This window comes from Cibotium barometz, chromosome 2, assembly GCF_041138505.1.
Source record: "Cibotium barometz isolate CiBa-2024 chromosome 2, ASM4113850v1, whole genome shotgun sequence".
NCBI classification, from domain to species: Eukaryota; Viridiplantae; Streptophyta; class Polypodiopsida; order Cyatheales; family Cibotiaceae; genus Cibotium; species Cibotium barometz.
Window position 1 is genome coordinate 21605999 of NC_141047.1, and position 21432 is coordinate 21627430.

Consider the following 21432-nt stretch of genomic DNA (forward strand, 5'->3'; position numbering starts at 1 on the left):
CTATGTTGCTTCCCATGAATGCAAGAACTGCAGTGTCCTTGCGTGTTGCCAACATTTGGCAAGCCATCCACCATCTGGTCACGGAAAGCTCCACATTCAAGTAGAGTGCTGAGAGTTTGTAAATCCCATTCTCCACTTCGCCTTCCCAAACAACCTGGCCTTAAAGAACTGGGAAGGAATGCTTCCCTCTTGTGCCATCGGGGACGATCTCCAACCTACTCTCACTGTGAATTGGGGTAGTGGACTTGTCACCAATAAAGATGTGACCTGTTTGCCTCCGAAGGTCCTGTAACAACACTTGGGAAGGAGTCATGTGCCTAGAAGCACCACTGTCCAAAATCCACTATCGAGTATCCCCAACGGTGAGACCAACCGCCTCCTTGCTTGAAGAAGATGAACCTCTGATGTCCATAATCTCCAAGTGCACAAAAGCTGGAGTCTTCGTGGCTGCAACTGAGGAATCTGCACCTTTCTCGGTGCTCCGTTTGAGGACATTTGCTCCAATAATGACCCTTTTGGCCACATTGGTTATAGGTCCGCTTGGCCTTCAAAGCATCACGATCTGAGTCGGGCTTCTTTTCAAAAGACTTCGACTGTGAAGACTTCCCTTTGTCCTTGTTGTTGTTGGTTTTGCAGCCTTTTGACCGTTGGCCAGTCAAAGCCTCATAACCTCCAGCTTGTGGAGGGTTTAGAAATCGCTCCTCCTGGTCCAATATCATCGACACAAGCTCCTCCCAAGTAATGATATTGAGCCTCCCATTGGTGATCAAAGAGGAATAGAAAGCTGAGTACTGAGAGGACAGATGAGACAGCAGGGTGATGGCCATGTCCTTCGATATCTCCTTCCCAGCCTGAAGAACCTCTCGTTGAAGGGCCTGGAGTTTGTTGATGTGCTCCCTCATCGTCGAAGACTTTGCAGAATTCATCACTCGCATCTGCACTTCCACGGAAACTCTCTTCATGGGTGATACCCGATTGTACAGAGAAGCCAGTGTTGCCAAATCCCTCGAGCCAGCGTCATGTGTTTGATATGATTGATCACTTGGGGTGCGCAATTAAGAAAGATGAAAGAGGGGACACAGGCATTGACATGATCCCACATCTATGCCTGGGCTTCCCGCTCTCTGACTGATAGTGAAGGGTCCTCCTCCGCCGGATTTGGCCTTGAAACACCAACCGTGACAAAGTCAGCCCAATCATAAGATTCCAATACAGACTCCATCATCACCTTCCAAATGCCATAGTGGTGGGTGGGAAAAAAATTTGAAGAAGAGTCTGCGGTTTCTTGCAAAGTGGTTGTCCAGCAATGACGCCCGCCTTCTACCCGCTTCTCCATGTCCCGTACAGCCCAAATATTCTCCAATCAGCTCCAAAAACAGCAATGCCAAAAGCTCTCATTGTCTCTAAAGCTTCAAGCCACCTAGGGCTCTCTGATACCATGTTGGAATGTGCAGTGGAAATGAGACAGAAATCAGAGAGCAGAAAACTGCAGAAGAGCAAGAGAGGAGATGCGGTGTCGAACTCTACTATATACACAAGTATATCCGGTACAACAAGTGTGGGGGGGGGGGGGGACAGAGCCCTATAAATATGGGCATGGGGCAGCAGTCGGCCAGTAGGAACCGCCTGACAGCTCCTAAAGAAAAGACCACGACTAGGACAAGCCTAGTCGGCCAGCAGAAGTAGTGGTTGACTGGCCCACGACCAAAGCAGCCTGGTCGGCCACCCCCGCGGCGGGCCCCTCCTGGGTTACAAGTCGGCCAAGGAAAAACAGCTCCCCCATGACAAGCAAACAACTCGAAAAACTGGGAAAAAGAGGAACATGATCAAGGAGTCGTCATATGGGTGGGCACACCCACATCAGTGGCCCTACAGTGTAATATGGTACAGACAGGAGATGACTGCTAACAGTATAATGTGGGCTCCTTTATACAATGAAGAGAGTCAAAGCTCATGAGATGTGATCCTCCTTATGAATGGTGTTCAGCGCAGCAATGTCCACCACCACGTGTGGCTGTCAGCAGCTTGGACATTTCCCAGTCTGAAAGGGGTCAGGATGTTTAAATATTTGGAAAGTACAAGCTTTGGGAATGGGGGATTATCCTAGAATACAAAGGACCACACTCCTAAAATTTAGGAGAGTTGCTATTTTTGGCCCGACTCCGATGGAAATTCTATTCGCGTCATTACATCTGGAATTGAGGAGATACCAAGAGTTGGCAAAGTGCCTATGACAGAATGTCTACCAGTTGGGATATTTTTAGAGATAAAGTTTATGGAAGGACCCATCTCTTAGATTGGGACATGTGGCAAGAAAGTGGACCAAAGTGAGACAAGTGGCCTGACACTTGTTAGAAAGTGGATCAAAGTGAGACAAGTGGCCTCACACTTGTCACTTCAGCTATTGTGTGGCTCTCCACTTGTCATTGTAGCCTTCTCTTGCCATTTTAGCTCATGGGAGGCCCAAATCTATAAATTGGAGCCCTCTCTCTTCATTATTGGAGGCTCTCTTATTGAACACTAGCCTCTACCACCGTTACAGGCTGCCTTCCAACGCGAAGAAATACTGAAGGCAAGGGTATTCAATCATTTATTATGATTTCTAGCCATTGTACTTGTTGTACCAGCATTTGTACTTGCTGTACCGGTTGTACCAGCCCTTGTATCTACTGTACTGGCCACTGTACCAATTGTTCCGGCTGAATGGATAGCTGAACTTGTTGTACCAGCTCTATTGCATGAAGACCCGTGGTTTTTGGGGAAGAATCAGTACCCACACGGAGGTATATGGATTATGTTGTTGGCTCGGCATTTCTACAGCCTATCTTCCGGCTTGGTTGCCTCATGTTGGGTTGTGTTATGGCATTTGTATATGGATAATCTGACATCTCCCGTGGGGAAGTAAGGCCCTCAAAGCTTGTACATGATATTATTCTCCTTGGGTAATAAAATAGTCCAAGAGGGGGGTCGGCCCATTCCGACCTCTATGCTGTGTCACACGTGCAAGCTCCATTTTCAGCATTTGTGGATGTTTTGTCTAGCTTTTATGTTTTATGCAAAGTGATGATGGATATGTGTAGGCTGTGGCCATGTTGAAATGTTTTAATATGCATTGATGGTATCAACAAGTGTGTCAAAGGCCCTAGTCCCTCGGGCACCCGCCGCGAGTTTCATTGGTATCAGAGCATAGGCTTTCTTGGAAGTGGAGGCTTCCTTCTATCAATAAGGAAGAGAAAAGATCTCAAGTGGGGACCACACTTACCATCATTGCTGTTAAGCATGGCCAGCCGCTTCATAGCTTATGAAGCAAGAGCATGAGCAGTAGACAGCTTGTTGATCTAAGGATTTATGAATTCACAGAATTTTATCGTGGAAGTGTGAAGTTGTCTTTATGTGCACACGTTTAGCACTCTTTCCATATGGATATTGTGGATTATATTATCAAGCTTTCAGGCAAGCTATATGGAGATATATCTCAGGATATCTTAAGGATATGGTGACGAGATATTTCTTTTGGCTTCATGACCAACCTGGCAAAGAAAAGCTAAGTATACTTTGAGTTTGCAAAGTTAGTGCTTTGGCTATTTACTATGAAGTGTTTTTGATGTTCACTAACCCTTGTATAGCTCTGCAAGGAGAAAGGTGTTGTTGTTTGCCTTGAGATGGTTTCAGGGAAACATTGTTTATGGCTCCCTTTATTGGGATGAATTCTTTTCATGGCTCCCTTTATTGGGATGGATTATATCCATGGAGATTTCTTTCTTCGACGAGATTTATATAGATATTGGGCTTCACAAGCAATTTCTATGGACGAATCTGTCCGAGTTTATAGAGAAGAAATCTTTGAATATCTCATGGATATGATGCTTTTATGGATAAAGTCCACCTCTACTCCAAGGTGTGTGGTTAGTACATAGTATGTGGTAAGAGTTATGGTATACAAGGATTATGGTATGCAGGTCTATGGATTCTTGGACTTCTTTTCTAGGAATTTGGATCCATCCTCAGGTTTATGGATTATGTTTATGGCTCCCTTTTACTGGGATGGATTATTCTTTTTGGCTCTCTTTATTTGGCTCCCTTTATTTGGGATGCATTGGACTTATGAAACTCATGATTCACATACCTTGTGTAGTGTTCTCTTGTCCTACGTGCTCTCTTGAAGATTGTTTCTACCATGTGAGGGTGGAACAATAGAGAGCAGATGGAAGGAAACATGGGCACTTCAAAGGGTAGTGACAAGCACAACATACCCTGTGTAGTGTTCTCTTGTCCTACGCGCTCTCTTGAAGATTGTTTCTACCATGTGTGGGTGGAACAATAGAGAGCACATGGAAGGGAACATGGGCACTTGAGAGGGTAGTGTGAGTTGGTGGCCGAAATGCCTACAAACTATTGGTGGCCGAAATGCCTAAAAACTATGTGTAGCAGAAATGCTTATGGAACACCAGGTTATCTATGTCTGCGAGTGATTGTTTTATCTTGTTACTTGAGCCCACCTCTCATCCAAGGTGTGTGGTCAGAGTACCAACACGGAGTGCAAGTGGTAAAGTGGACATGACGGGACTTATGTCTATGCCAAGGGTCATGTGGACCGATGTCTTGTTGGCAGGAGACTTGTTTTGTCTTGCCCATTTACTTGGGACATGGATTATGATATCTGGACTTATGGGACTGATTTGTCTCGCCCATTTATCTTGGGACATGATTATGATATCTGGACTTATGGAACTGTTTTTGTCTCGCCCATTTATCTTGGGACATGATTTTGATATTGGTATTATGGAGACTTATTTAGTCTCGCCCACTTTTTTGGGACATGGATTCTTCAGTTATATTGGATTTTTGAGACTGTCTCGTCTCGCCCAATCGATGGGACATGATTATATCTTGAATATATGGCTTGAAGCTTAAAGTTGCGGACAACTTTTAAGAAGTTGGGGAGGATGTCACCAGCCTGGACATTTTCCAGTCTGAAAGGGGTCTGGTGGACTCCAGGATGTTTAAATATTTGGAAAGTACAAGCTTTGGGAATGGGGGATTATCCTAGAATACAAAGGACCACACTCCTAAAATTTAGGAGAGTTGCTATTTTTGGCCCGACTTCGATGGAAATTCTATTCGCGTCATTACATCTGGAATTGAGGAGATACCAAGAGTTGACAAAGTGCCTATGACAGAATGTCTACCAGTTGGGAAATTTTTAGAGATAAAGTTTATGGAAGGACCCATCTCTTAGATTGGGACATGTGGCAAGAAAGTGGACCAAAGTGAGACAAGTGGCCTGACACTTGTTAGAAAGTGGATCAAAGTGAGACAAGTGGCCTCACACTTGTCACTTCAGCTATTGTGTGGCTCTCCACTTGTCATTGTAGCCTTCTCTTGCCATTTTAGCTCATGGGATGCCCAGATCTATAAATTGGAGCCCTCTCTCTTCATTAATGGAGGCTCTCTTGCTGCACACTAGCCTCTACCACCGTTACAGGCTGCCCTAATGATGGCTACTCTCTTTCTCTCTCTCTTGAAGGCTGCCCATGAAGAATACCGGCCGTTGGGGACTGTTTTGGAGGCTTCCATTGTGAAGAAATACTGAAGGCAAGGGTATTCATCGTGAAGAAATACTGAAGGCAAGGGTATTCAATCATTTATTATGATTTCTAGCCATTGTACTTGTTGTACCAGCACTTGTTGTACTTGCTGTACCAGCCACCGTACCGGCTGTGCCAGCCACCGTTCTGGCTGTACCAACCCTTGTACCGACTGTACCAGCCCTTGTACCGGCTGTGCTAGCCACCGTTCTGGCTGTACCAGCCCTTGTACCTACTGTACTGGCCACCATACCTATTGTTTCGGCTAAATGGAGAGCTGAACCTGTTGTACCAGCTCTATTGCATGAAGACCCGTGGTTTTTGGGGAAGAATCAGTACTTACACGGAGGTATATGGATTATGTTGTTGGCTCGGCATTTCTACAGCTTATCTTCCGGCTTGGTTGCCTCGTGTTGGGTTGTGTTATGGCATTTGTATATGGATAATCCGGCATCTCCCGTGGGGAGAGTAAGGCCCTCAAAGCTTGTACATGATATTATTCTCCTTGGGTAATAAAATACTCCAAGGGGGCGGTTGGCCCATTCTGACCTCTATGCGGTGTCACACGTGCAAGCTCCATTTTTAGCATTTGTGGATGTTTTGTCTAGCTTTTATGTTTTATGCAAAGTGATGATGGATATGTGTTAAGGCTGTGGCCATGTTTAAATGTTTTAATATGCATTGATGGTATCAACAAGTGTGTCAAAGGCCCTAGTCCCCCGGGCATCCGCCGCGAGTTTCAGTGGCGGTGCTTCTCTCTGGTGTCTAAGGATGTCCTCATCTGCAGCTGTTGGGCTGAGGATCTAGATCTTTGGGGACCGGGACATCTAGCTCTTTGGAGAGACTGCACCCGGATGTGTGGTGCCAGAGGGATGCGGGCTTAGCTGTGATGCCTCTGCTCTTTTTGGTCCGAATGAGATTGAGTGGTGGTCGCTTAGTGAGATGTTATCCTCCTTCTGAATGGTGTTTAGTGCAGCACTGTCCACCACCTGTGGCGGTGCTTCTCTATGGTGTCTAAGGATGTCCTCATCTGCAGCTGGTGGGCTGAGGGTCTAGATCTCTGTGGACTGGGACATCTAGCCCTTTGGAGAGATTGCTTCCTCTCTAGACTGCGCCCGGGTGTGTGGTGCCAGAGGGTTTTGGGCTCAGCTGTGATGTCTCTGCTCTTTTTGGTCCAAACGAGCCTGAATGGTGGTCGCTTGGTGGCACCCTCAAAAAGTTTGTAGTGAAGGTTTGAGAGGTGTCCTGCTGATCCTGCCTCCCTGAATACTGCCTCAGTCTCCCCTCCCAATGACAGTGAAGCTCCATTGAGTTTAAGCCGAGACATAATCTCCATAGTTGCTCTTGTACGTCACATGACACTTTTGTACGGTTCCGTACGGACCCCCCCTCCTTTCTTTTGTTTTTGACTGTTGCTGCCACCTCAGTCTCCCAATGACAGCGAAGCTCCATTGAGTTTAAGCTGAGACATCATCTCCATAGTTGCTCTCGTATGTCGCACGACACTGGCGTATGGTATGGTACGATATTGTACGGTTCCGTACGACACCCTCTATCATGTGCACAATGTGTATCTACCGTGTGCTATACGCATGCAAGACTAGTTTCGAGGCTTGGGGAAGCTTGGAACTAGGCAGGCTGATTGACGAGCTGAGTTAGGGAAATACTAACGGGCGGGGACCCAAGTATGGACGGGCAGGCGCCCAAGTGTGGACGCTCGATGACCGGCCAAGAGCCTATAAAAGGGTGGCCAAGGTTAGTTATTGGGATATAGAGAGTCTCGCGAGTTTGTGAGAGCTTTATGGTCTTGGGGGCTGGATCTAGTGCAGACGTGCACCTGCTTTACGCAGTCAAGGCCGTCAGCAGTCTCGAGGCCCACGAGGGCAGCTTCGTGGCGGTATGGGACGTCGCGAGGAAGAGATTGGTCGGTACGTCATCCTAGTTAGCTCAGCTCGTGGCTCGGTGGGGACAGCCAAGACTGTGGGCTTGCCCACGGCTGTCATGGTTGGGAGGTGAGTCAGGCCTGCACCCCCTTGCTTGTTTGTTTGTTCGTTTGTTTGCAGGATTCGAGTTTCGAACCAAGATCGATCACGAGGGGATCCGTGGGGATTTGACAGTGGTATCAGAGCATACCTCGTGAACGAGCAAGTCGGTAGGTAGAGAAGAAGAGGTCGAAGAACGGTATGTGTTAAAAAGCTTGCTGTTTTTCCTGTGCATACTGCAGTTTTCAGAAATAGTATGTGTTTTTCTTCATCAAAGACACCCATGTTGATGGGAGGTGGTAGTCTAAGTAGGGTTGATTGCTTTGCAAAGAAGAGGCATGTTTGTTGTGCATACGCATAAACTGTAGGGAGAGAAACAGGAAAAAAAAGATAAAGCATGTTGCTTTTCGTTGAACGAACGAGTGAGAGAGCATGTGTGAGAAGGCGGCGTTGACGGCTTTGTACGCTGGCACGGTTGCAGGCGGTGGCTACCGGCGGGCTGAAGGCGCATAAGGCTAGGCGGCCAAGCAACCAGGCCAGGCCGGCGCCAAGGCTAGGCATGGCGGGCGCCCAGGCAACGTGGCCTTGTGGCCAGGCTTGCGCAGCCAGCCCAGGCGGTGCCTAGGCCAAGCGGGCAGGCGCCCAGGGCTACGCTGCCGTGCTGCCCAGGCCTACGCGGGCTGGCACAGGCGTCGAAGGTACTGGCAGACAGGCGCAGGCGTAAAGCATCGGTAGAGGCAGCCGTCGGCAGTTGAGCAAGCGCCGGCACTCGAGCGAGCGCCGGCAGGAAAGCTCACGCCGGCAGCACTCGCCGCCGCTAGCAGACAGCGCGCCGGCTAAACCAAGAGGAGGAAAAAAAAAACCAAGGAAAGCTTACGTTTTTTTTTAAGCCTTCGTTTTTTTGGAGTTTAATTTTTTTTAAAAAGTTTTACAAGACTCCTCCTCCAAAGTTTAAAGGTGTTTATTTATTTATTTATTTTTAAGACAGCTGAATATATATATATATATATATATATTTATTCTAGAAAAAAAACACAAAAGCAAAGCAAAAGCTAAGCCTAGCTTTTGGAGATTATTTGGCTTTTGGGAAACCTTTATAAACCCCCTCAAGTGGGCTTCTTGCCACACATCTCTCAAGTTCTCAAGTTTTCAAGCTCTCAAGCTCTCAAGTTCCCGTGCACTTTTGTTGTGCAAAGATCGCATTTTCTCTCCACGTACCCTCTTCACGATGTCGACCCAAGAATCGGAGTTGGAGTCCCTCGTGGAACGCGAAGGCTTGTCGGCTACGGAAGGTACCAAGGCCGATCTTTTTGACGATTTTGTGTCAAAATCAGATTTCCAAGAGTTCAAAGTAGCTCTCGAAGCTTCTTCGACGGAACGTCAGGCACAAATCGCAGCCCAGATGCAAGCTTTGCAAAACTCCATCGCTCTATTGACCACTATCCTCTCTACTTTCTCGGGTATGGATACCTTGGCTTCAGCTTTAGGCCCCAACATAACTCCGGAACCGTTCGGAGGCGAGCAAAGCAGCGAACCAAGGAGATCGTGGACACGTGGCTACATAAGTGGCAAGTTCACTTTCAGTTTCATCCATATGATAATGAATCGAAGATCCAATTAGCAGCAGGTTTCTTGTCCGGCAAAGCTTTGCTTTGGTGGAAGGACCTCAACCCTAAGCCAACGACTTGGGCACAATTTGAAGACGTTTTCAAGAAAGATTTCCTCAAGAAAGAGGATGATTACGATGTTGTTGCCCGGTTTTCAGCTTTGACCATGACCTTGCAGCACCTCACTTATGAGGTCTACCTCCAGAAGTTTCGTGACTTGCAGATGAATGTGTGAGAGAAACAGGAATTAGGGTTAGGTCATGTGGGAGACATACACAGAGAAGCAAGAGAGAGAGAGAGAGAGAGTTGTGGGGATAAGTCAACTCATGAGGCATGAGTGTGTGACTCCCCTATCACACATGTATATTGCACTAGTACACATAGTGCACTTAGTACATTAAAAGTACTAAGTGTACTATGTACTATAACTTATGGGCTTGTACACACTATAAACCTCCCACTTAAAGGCAAAGTGCCCTTAAATGAAGGAAAAGAAAAATCAGCATGTACATAATAATATACAGGGCCATATCAAGGCTGAAACTCGCCTCATCCAATGCCCATCAAGTGTCTGCAATGAGCAAAATGCTCCGGAGGCAAACTCTTTGTCAACAGATCAGCCGGGTTGTCATCCGTATGAATCTTAACAAGTTGAATTTGCTTGTTCTCTATCACCTCTCTGATGAAGTGATACTTCACATCCACATGCTTCGTCTTTGCATGAAAAACAGGGTTCTTTGCCAACTGAATGGCACTCTGACTGTCACAATGCAACAATGGAATATCCCCATGTGTTTCTGGCACGCGTAGAATTGCTGTTTAGTGAGCCAGAACCAACACCAAAAGCTGCTTAGGGCCTGCAGATTTGATGAAGAGCGTGGATCTCACTGTAGACTTGATCAAATCAAATTCTAACTTCACCACCAGATCATCATGCGCAACCAAAGCCAACACAGCTCTAAGTGTGGTCATTTTGACCACTGGAGAGAAGATCTCCTCAAAGTCCACACCATATTCCTGCTTGAAGCCCTTAGCCACTAACCTGGCTTTGTATCTTGGCTTTGCATCTGGTGCAACTTTGAGCCTGTAAACCCACTTGCATGGCAAAACCTTCTTGCCTGCAGGCAAATGCACCAACTTCCATGTTTCATTTTTGTGCAGAGAATCCATCTCTGACTTCATGGCACGCTCCCATAGAGCCTTGTCTGCCCTCTGTAAAGCCTCTTTATAACATGAGGGCTCCCCACAGTCAGTGAGCATCAAGTAGTCAACCCCTGGAACAAACCTGTCAGGGGCTCTGGAGGGTCTAGTGGACCTCCGTACCCAATGACCATCATTTGCAGGTTGCTGTCCAGCCTGCATATCACCCATTGGTGGCTCCTGTTCCATGCCATAAGGCTGAAAAATCATGCCCGGTATCTCCTCTAACTGTGGTATATCCATAGGGATATCTTCTGCCATCTCTGGCTGTCCATTTGGACCATTTTCAGCACCATTTAAGGGCTGGTTTTCCTGCTGTAATGGCTGATTTACAGCCCTTTGTTGTTGTCCATGATGTCCATCATCATCAAAGATGACTCTGCCAGGCTCCTGTTGCCTTGCAGGCTCCTTATACATGCATGTTTCATAAAAAATGACATCATTGCTGCGTATAATCTTTCTATTCATGGGATCCCAAAGTCTATACCCCATTTCACCTCTGTCACCATATCCTAGGAATATGCATTTGTGAGACTTAGGATCAAGTTTGGTGCGCATTTCCCTGCGTATGTGCACGTACGCAACGCAACCAAACACTCTCAAGTGCTTGTATGACGGAGGCTTCCTTGTCCATACTTCCTCTGGCACTTTCCCACCAAGCCTCGTGTTAGGTGACCTATTTATAAGGTGAACGGCTGTCATAACAGCTTCAGCCCAAAAACAGTGAGGTAATGCAGCATGTGACAACATAGAACGGACCTTCTCCTGTATAGCATCACAAAAGTCCTGAAACTGTTTGGACATATACTCTCCACCATTGTCGGAACGCAAAGCTTTCAGTGTTTTGCCAGTTTGATTCTCAACAAGAGCAACAAACTTCTCAAACACTGAGAATGTATCACTCTTCAAACGAAGAGGATAGACCCACACCTTGCGTGTGGCATCATCACTAAAAGACACAAAATATTTTTCCCCTCCCAAAGAAAGCTGAGGCATCTCACATACATATGTATGCACAAGCTCTAACTGAGCATCTTTCTGTCCAAGAGCTTTCTTGTGGGGGCACTGTAGTTGCCTACCATATATACAATGCTCACAAAATTGAAAACTTAAAAACTTTAGAGAAGGCAAGTAACCCAAACGAGACAATTGCTCCATTCCCTTGACACTCATGTGTCCCAACCGGCTATGCCACATAGAAATTTCCGGCAGCTCGGTTGCATTTACATTAGCATGGTGACAAACACCTGCATGCATGAAGTAAAGAGTGTCCACCTTAGAGCCTCTGGCAACAACCAGTGAGCCCTTACTAATTTTTTACTTTCCACTACCAAATGTGGTAACATAATTAGCATCATCAAGCTGTCCAGTAGAAAGCAGGTTCTTCTTGATCTCAGGCACATGCCTGACATCATGGAGCATAAGCTGTGAGCCATCTGAAAACACAAGCCTCACATCACCTCTGCCAAGAATCTTGCATGCATGGTTATCACCCAAATAAACCACTCCTTCATTGCCAGCAGTATACCTGACAAACAAGTCTCTGCAACCTGTGACATGAAAGGAGGCACCTGAATCAATGATCCATGAGTGCATACCATGACCACCTGTAAGAAGTGAATGGGCATCAAGTGAAGAAGTAAATAGGACCTCATCCTCACTGCCACCTGCATGTGACACATTGATTTCTTCAATCTTGACTCCACTTTTGCCCTTTGGCTTTACATCTTTGGCTTCATCTTTCTCTTTGTCTTTGCCTTTTCCCTTTTCCTTTTGATCATTTTTCCATTTGTAGCATTGCTTTTTAATGTGTCCCTTCTTGCCACAATAATGGCATTCCAAATCCTTTTTGGAGCGAGACTTGCTCCTTCCCCTTTCTTGGCTTTTTCCCCTTTGCTGGGATCTCCCACGTGCATTCATTGCATTGGACTTTCCAACAGAGCTGTTTTTCCTGTTCATCTCTTCTTGAAGAAGAGCACCCTCAACATCTGCATATGACAGCATAGCATGCGAATTGCTAGTGGCTGTCCTGAATGTGTCCCAACTCTCTGGCAAAGTGCATAACAGAAAAGTGGCTTTGAACTTATCGTCCATTGCCAACTTTTGATTAATGACCTGGCTGACAATACCATTAAACTCATTTAGATGGGCTGTCATAGACGTCCCTTCCTTCATCTGAAGACCTATGAGTTTCTTCAACCAATACACTTTGCTTGAGGCACTTTGTTGGGCATACAAGTCCTGCAATCTCTGCCACATTCCCCAAGCTGTCTTCTCTTCACGAATGCTGAAAAGTAAAGAGTGACACAGACAACATGATAGTAGATCTTGCCAGCTCATCCATATCTTCCTACTCTTCAGCAGTAAGAGAAGCGGGCATTACACCCCTTTCTTTGATAGGCTTGTGCTGCTTTTTCTGGAGCAACACATTGTAGCACTGGGTTTGCCAAATATCATAATTATGCGAGCCTTCAAGCTTCTTGATGTGAAGCAATGAAGAGCTCTCACCTGTGGTTGCCATAGCAATATGCAACCTGTCAATGCTTGACTCCCTGCAAAATGTGCAATCACTGCACCAAAAGCACACAAAGTGCTCACAGTTGTTCTCCCAAGCTTTATCTCCCACTGTGGAAGCAAGAATGTAACTTTTCTCCCACTTTATGTGATGAAATCACCAAAATCTGGGTGCTGCAGATTTTGGACAGCACCTTAAATGTGCTCTGTTGCCCTTCCAAAGTACTGTACAGCAGTACCAAGTGCTCACCAATGATGTACCAAACCTGTACGGGCAAGTACAGCAGCTGAAATTGAACCTTTTGGTCACTCAAAACAGTGTACAGCCATCCCAAAACTTGCACAAAGCTGTGCCAAATCTGTACCAGCAGGTACAATAGCAATAAATGCTCTCCTGGCTGTCCAAATGAGTGAAAATCAGACTTTTACAGTCCTGTACACTGCATACAACAGTCCCGAACAGAAATTGGGCAAAAGCCCCTTGACTGCAAGCTGATTTTTGAGGATTCAAGGCATAAATGTCTTGCCTGCTGCTTTGCCAAGCTCAACAAGCATACAAACTTGAAAAGCCCCTTGAATTAAGATCAATTTTTGATCATACATGGTACATTGACGCACATGAAGGCATCCAGAGTGTTCACGATGCTTCCCCCTGGCCACATATACATCAAATACATGAAAGCCCCTTGATTTACAGGCACATTGAGTGCTTGTAAGGCATCAACACATTATCCACAGCATCAAATGCCATTGCCTGCATGCAAATCAACCAAATCGGCACAAAAGCCCCTTGATTTGCACTGCAATTTGCTGCAATTTTGCCCAAATGTGCGATTTTTCACATCATACAGCATGTATGAGTGCTTAATTGCACAATTACATCAAAAGCCCCAAATTTCGACATCCAATTTCCTGCAAATTGATCCTGATTGTGACCAATTTCCTGCAAATTGATCCTGATTGTGACCAATGTCACCCAATTTTGCCAATTTTGCTCAAAATTGAGCAATTCGACACCTGTATCTGCTCAATTGTTGGTTGTACCTGCTCAATTGCAAGTCCCAAAAAAAAATTGAGGAAAATACCTTGTAATTTTCTGATTTTTTCTCTGATTTGCAGGCGGGTTTTGTTGTTGCAGGGAAAGGGGGGTTGGTTGCGCAGAAGGGGGATGATGAAGCTGCTGTAGCTGATGTACGATTGGCTGCCTGCTATGAAGCTCTCATCTTCAGCATTACTGTGCTGCGTGTATACAACTCTGAGAAACTCGTAGCGATTATGAAGTGCTCGGAACTCCTTTTCTCCACCTTTTTCCACAGCCAAGGCATCCTTGTCGACTTGGGTTTTCACGGAACACGCGTAAGGCTGAAAGTGGAGTCAGAGGCTGTAAGTGCGCTAGGCGAATGTCTGTGTCCGCGTTTCTCACGAGGCGAGCCGCGTTTCTCTTACGGCTGGCATTTGTTCGCCAACGATCACTTCGCCGTCTCCGCCAGCAGCGTTTTGTGGACCAGCCGACGACCGTGTAGCGCTATAGTAGCCAGCGCCGCCTTCGCTTACTTGTCTAACGCCGTGTAGTGCTACACGCTTTGTGGCTTTACGCCTAGCGCCTGCGTATCTTACTCGCTCACGCCGTGTTCGCCTGGCTGCTGTAGGCGCCTGGCTACGCCTGAGTATGGACAAAGGCCTACGACTGCCTAGTCTCCCGCTTCACCAGCTCCACGCCCACCATCGTGTTGGAAGAATACTGCACATGCAGAGAGCTGCAGATTGGCTCTGATACCAGTTGTGTGAGAGAAACAGGAATTAGGGTTAGGTCATGTGGGAGACATACACTGAGAAGCAAGAGAGAGAGAGCTGTGGGGATAAGTCAACTCATGAGGCATGAGTGTGTGACTCTCCTATCACACATGTATATTGCACTAGTACACATAGTGCACTTAGTACATTAAAAGTACTAAGTGTACTATGTACTATAACTTATGGGCTTGTACACACTATAAGGGTGGGCATAGTGCCTTTACCCCTTTACCCCAACAATGAAAGCTACAAAGATGGATCCCACTACTCTTTTGGGGTTTTTCGTAGCTGGTTTACCAGACTTGTACCGATTACAGGTTAAAAATAACAAATGTAAAACATTGGACGAGGCCATTTATTCAGCTCGTATCTATGATGATACGATGGTCTCTTCCAAGTCAAAACCCGTTACCGAGCAGGGGAACAAGCATAAAAGAAAGTTCTCCGCACCTATTGCTAACACGACAGAGGGAAAGTCTTCGGACCAACCTTCGAAGAGTTCCAGTTCGACACCAGCGAAGAAGAAACGACTCCTTAGGGCTTTAAAGCTCAAGAAGGAAGGATGTTGTTTTATCTGCGAAGAAAAAGGACATATGCGTAATGAGTGCCCGAAGCAAAAGGGTACCAAGTCAAACGCAGGACCCAAGCCAAAGGCAGCTAACCAGTTGTCTTTGACAGGTAAGTCAATTACTGTACTTTCTCGCCCTAGTACTTGTTCTGATTGTTTGTTCAATTCTCAGGTATTTGGCTTGCATGATCTTCTCCGAGTTTATGGAGAAGTGAATGGCCATAAAATTCACATTCTTTTAGACCCTGGCAGTTCGCATAACTTTGTTAACTACAAACTTGTGCAAAAATTGAGTCTTGATACGACACTTAGCGACCATACCTATGAGGTACGTCTACCTGCGGGAAGGCAAGTTTGGGATCGCAAGGTGGAGATGCTTCCAATCTAGATTCAGGACTACAAAGACACTCTGGAATGCTATGTTATGCATTTGGAAAATGTAGACTTGTTATTAGGGATTGAGTGGTTTAAGACTCTTGATGTCCAGATAGATTAGTCTAGTCATATTTTTTCTTTTCAGCATAGGGACACCAAGTATAGTATTTTAGGTGATTGTCGTCATCCCTATCAGGGACCTCTTGTAAATACAATTGATTTTGAAAATATAATGGATTCTTCTTTGTATACTGCTTTCCATTGTGTATTGTTTCCACTTTCTTCTTTTCTCATCCCTTCCATGGATGTAAATGAATTAAGTGTGCTTGAAAGCAAAGAATTACAGAAGATACTTGATTCGTTTCAAGACGTATTTCCTAAGGAACTGCCATCGGGTTTACCACCTGAACGGGCAGTAGATCATCGTATTGACTTTATCCTTGGTGCTCATCCTGTCAGTATTCCACCTTACAGGATGAGCCAAGCCGAGGAAGATGAGTTGGCTAAACAACTCCAAGATTATTTGAGGATGGGCCAGATCCGTCCAAGCAAATCACCTTGGGGTGCATCTGTGTTGCTTAGGACAAAGAAGGACAATACTTGGAGAATGTGTATAGATTACAAGAGATTGAACAAGCTGACAATTAAGAACCGTTATCCTCTCCCTAGATCAGATGACCTGATTGACCGGTTAGCAGGAGCGAAATATTTCACGAAGATAGATTTACGTACTGGCTATTACCAGATACGTATTCATGAAAGGCATGTCGAAAGAACCGCCTCTCCCATGATCTCACCAACCATGCCAGTGGTGTAAGTGTGGGGCCTATCCCCTAGGCGGGTCATTAGTGTCCACTGCCATGAAAGATCTTTTTCGTGAACATTTGGGGAAATTTGTGGTGGTGTTCCTTGATGATATTTTGATATATAGTCGTACTCTTGAGGATCATGTCAGACACCTCACGATTGTCTTATCTATTTTAAGACAGAATCGACTATATGCTAAGTTAAGTAAATGTGAGTTCTTTATGACCGACATCATTTACTTGGGACACAAGCTCACTAGAGATGGATTGAGCATTGACTATGATCGAGTTCAAAAGGTTTTGGACTGGCCTATACCGCGAACAGTGAAACAACTTCGTTCTTTTCTCGGTTTTGTTGTTTTTCTTCGGAAACCTGTACGGGAGTACTCTCAGCTCACACTACCGATGACCGACTTATTGAAAGGTCGTGGACGTATGTCAAATCAGCCTATCACTTGGAATAACGATTTGGATATGGCCTTCAGACTTTTGAAAGATAAAGTCAAGGAAGCACCTATCTTAGCATTGCCTGATCCTAGTCGGTCTTATGTTCTTGAAACTGATGCCAGTGACTATGCTATCGGGGTTGCTTTATTTCAAGATGGTAGACCGGTTGCTTTTGAAAGTAAAAAGCTAGAGGACACTCAATCTCGTTGGCCAACCCTTGAGAAGGAGCTTTATGCTGTGATTCATGCTCTCAAGGTTTGGAGACATTATTTATATGGCTCCAAGTTTGTGGTATTGACTGATCATCAGTCAATCAAGTATGTGTGTGATACGGATGATTTGAGAGGAAGGAAAGCTCGTTGGGCAGAGTTAATGCAAGATTTTGATTTTGAGATCCGTTATCGGAAAGGGTCCATGAATAGTATTGCAGATGCGCTTAGTCGGATTAGAGAGGTGAATACTTTGTCGTTCACCGAGATTTCTACAGACTTATTTCAGTCATTGAGAGGGCTTTGCAAGACTGATAGTTATTTTGGTCCATTTTGGCAGAAGATCCAGGACGGGAGCTCATTGATTGACCAAGACTCGGTTACTGAGCAGTCTACTATTCAGGCTGCAGGAGGCCAGTGGATGATTCAGAATGGTTTACTGTTCTGTAATGACAAAATTTGTGTACCACAGATCCCGGACATTAGGTCCAAGATTCTTAAGGAGTGTCACGACGCCCCTTCTACTGGACACCCTGGGGTACACAGGACACTATCATTAGTGAAACACACTTTTTATTGGCCGAAGATGAAAGGGTATGTAGAAGATTATGTTCTCAAGTGTCAGATTTGTCAGGCAAATAAAGCTGAACGCTTTAGACAGGCTGGGTTGTTGCATTCTTTGCAAATCCGAGGTAATAAATGGGAAAGTATTTCCATGGATTTTATTACCGGATTGCCAAGAACACATCAAGGCCACGATTCTATTTGGGTTGTGGTAGATCGCTTGACAAAAATGGCTAGATTTTTACCGACCCGGAAGACTATTACAGCTACGCAATTAGCTCGGCAGTTTATCGAGCAATTGTTTAGACTGTACGGGTTACTGCAGGACATAGTCCGTGATAGGGAAGTTTACGAGTGATTTTTGGAAACTTGTTTTTGAGAAGTTGAAAACAACTTTGAATTTGAGTTCCTCAGATCATCCTCAATCTGATGGCCAGACTGAAAGAGTGAATTAGATTTTGGAGGATATGCTTCGAGCATATGTATCCAAAAGACAGAGTTCATGGGAGGATTATCTTCCTATGTTAGAATTTGCATATAACAGTACTAAGCATACGAGTACAGGGTTTAGTCCTTTCATACTTATGTATGGTTTTCAACCTAGATCACCTATTACAGTAGGATTCTCAGGACTTCAGCATGATGCAGCACGTAATTTTTTGCAAGATATACAGGAAATGTTACAAGTTGCAAAGGAATCTATTAGAAGTGCTCAAGACCGAGACAGGTTTTATTCTAATAGACATCGTTCACCTAGAGAGTTCTCTGAAGGAACGATGGTGTATTTGAGAGTTCCGAAAGATTCCGAGACTTTACGGATAGGTAGATCTCCGAAATTATCCCCTAGATACTGTGGACCATTTCATATTACACGACGGATTGGTTCAGTTGCATATGAATTGGATTTGCCTTCTCATGTGAAAGGTCATCCTGTATTTCATGTCAGTAGACTTAAGGAAGTACTGGGTGGAGCAGATCAGTTAGTTACTCTTCAAGAAATTATAGATGTCGAGGACATGACATTTGTTCCGCACGAATCTGAAAAGATTATTGGATTTCGTGAACGAAGATTGCGTAATACGCTTATCACGAAATACAAGATCAAGTGGAAGGATCATGTTGAGGAGGACGCTACATGGGAGACATTGACTACTCTTGAGAGAGATTACCCTGGCTTTTTAGTGAGCTCAGGAGTGAGCTCTTAGAGGAAGGGGAGTATGTCATGTGCACAGTGTGTATCTACCGTGCGCTATACGCATGCAAGACTAGCTTCGAGGCTTAGGGAAGCTTGGAACTAGGCAGGCTGATTGACGAGCTGAGTTAGGGAAATACTAACGGGCGGGCACCCAAGTATGGATGGGCGGGCGTCCAAGTGTGGACGCTCGATGACCGGCCAAGAGCCTATAAAAGGGTGGCCAAGGTTAGTTATTGGGATATAGAGAGTCTCGCGAGTTTGTGAGAGCTCTATGGTCTTGGAGCCTGGATCTAGTGCAGACGTGCACCTGCTTTACGCAGCCTAGGCTGGCAGCAATCTCGAGGCCCGCGAGGGCAGCTTCGTGGCGGTATGGGACGTCGCGAAGAGGAGATTGGTCGGTACGTCATCCTAGTTAGCTCAGCTCGTGGCTCGGTGGGGACATCCAAGACTGTGGGCTTGCCCACGGCTGTCATGGTTGGGAGGTGAGTCAGGCCTGCACCCCCTTGCTTGTTTGTTTGTTCGTTTGTTTGCAGGATTCGAGTTTCGAACCAAGATCGATCACGAGGGGATCCGCGGGGATTTGACACCCTTCCCCCCTCCTTTGTTTTTGACTGTTGCTGTTTTGACCCTTTTTTAATGAAAAAAATGGCTATTTATGGGGCTTGCTTGCTTTTGGTGTCCTTTTAGGCTCAGCTGCCAAGGATATGTGGATGTTGACTTTTGGTGTGGATGCAAAGGATCTGTTCTCTCTATCCTTGTGATCATTGCTTCGTATTTGGAGGGTTGAGGTGAGGTAGCTAAGCAGCTTCCTTAGTTAGGGCAACAAGAAGCAAAGGCTTCTCCTCAACTACCTCCCTCTCTCCGTGTCTTTCCAGACCGTCTTTCAATAGATGGGCTTTGGTCCTTGGCCTTGGGTGGGTGCCTTGGACTCTTTGGCCTCCCTTTAAAAAGCTCTCCTCCAACCTTTTCTCCATCACAAGTTTCAAGCTCTCATAGCTCTAGCCTCTCATGCTCAAGCTCCCATTGCTCTCAAGCTTTGTAACAACTTCTAAGCTCTCTATCCTTTCAAATTGATAATCCATAAATTTATAAATGTTTTATAAAAAAAAATCGTACTTTTCTATATTGCATCACCCATGAGAGGGAGCCCAAAACCAGAGGTAGATGAAATCTTTAGCGTACGTTTTAGTAGGCAAGGCATCTACCTGCGTATGTTTTAGTAGGCAAGGCTTCTTGGTCTCATTGTCTCTCTCTCCCTCTCCCTTCTATCACCCAAGTGTGGTAGATTGGTTAGCTTATGGAGTTGTTATTCAACACGTTCCATGTTCGAATCTCACTCCCGTCGGATAGATCATATTTGGTCTCTTGGGATTCCTATGATGTTAAAAAAGCCTCTTTCTTTCTTCACCCCCCCCCCCCCCCCCATTAAAAAAAAAAAAAACCCCACACAAATAGAGAGAGAAAGAAAGAAAGAAAGAAAGATTTTATTAACGTCTTCCAAAAGACCGAACTCGGCCTATGAGACAAATCGGAGTACCTGTATGGGGTATCCTCTGTCATCCCAACAAAATGAAAAAGTACTGAATAAAAAAGCTGAATCTGGGTGTGCAGGGGATGGAGCTCTATTACTAGGAGAATGCAAAGCTATATGCATGGAGTATACAATCATGATATGCAACCTAGCTAGCTCCATCCTGGACCATACTGGGGGTATAAAATGGTATACATCAGTGAAGGGGGTGTCCACAGCTCCTTGAAGAACATGCCTGGGTGTGCTCTGAAGCGAGCCAGTCGCTCCGCACCCTCTCTGTGAAACTGAGCTCTGATCTCTGTCATCTCTCTCTGGTATAGGCGTGGTGTCCGAGAGAGAGAGAGAGAGAGAGAGAGAGAGAGAGAGAGAGAGAGAGAGAGATATTAACGTCTACCGAAGCACCCCAAGTGTCTTTGAGAACATAAGTAATACAATGATACCATGGATATATATATATATATATATATATAATGTATGTATGTATGTATGTAGAGAGAGAGAGAGAGAGAGAGAGAGAGAGAGAGAGAGAGAGAGCGCAATATTCTGTGGCTTTGACAGGAGCTTGCCCAACGGGTTGGCAATCAGGGCAAGAGGATGGGAAGTGTTTCATTTTGCTAAATGAAACCAGGAGCTGGAATGATGCAGAGACTTTCTGCAAGAATCAGACTGGTCATCTGGCAGCCATAACCTCTGAAGAAGAGCTTCTCTTTGTACAATCTTTGTGTGGAAACAAGACCCATGGTTGTTGGCTTGGTGGTCAAGGTATTAACTCAAGCACTGGGTATGATTGGAGATGGAGTGATGTGCAAGCTCAGTGGAATGCCTCGTTGTTTCAAATCACACCCTCCCTAAGCAATTGCTCTAGCTCAACATGTGGCCAGTCAGAGCTCTGCACATTAGTAACCCGCAAGGTGTCACTTTTGGAGGTGGAAGGGTGTAACACATCACATGCATTTGTGTGCACCTTACTTGAAGGTTTTTTCTTTTTCTTTTCCCAGAATGGATGGCATGCCTATTTTTAATTTCTCATGATATTGAGGTTTATAGGATGT

The 21432-nt window shown here is 45.4% G+C and overlaps 1 protein-coding gene across 2 annotated transcripts in view; it reads left to right on the top strand.

Annotated features, from left to right (window-relative positions):
• LOC147640806 (protein kinase family protein / C-type lectin domain-containing protein) overlaps positions 1-21432 on the top strand; it is a 64614-nt gene that overhangs the window by 13757 nt on the left and 29425 nt on the right. For both annotated transcript variants that reach the window (XM_086815400.1, XM_086815410.1), the window contains exon 3: positions 20939-21355. In XM_086815400.1, coding sequence (XP_086671526.1) covers positions 20939-21355 — 417 coding nt within the window. The remainder of the gene's footprint in view (positions 1-20938; positions 21356-21432) is intronic.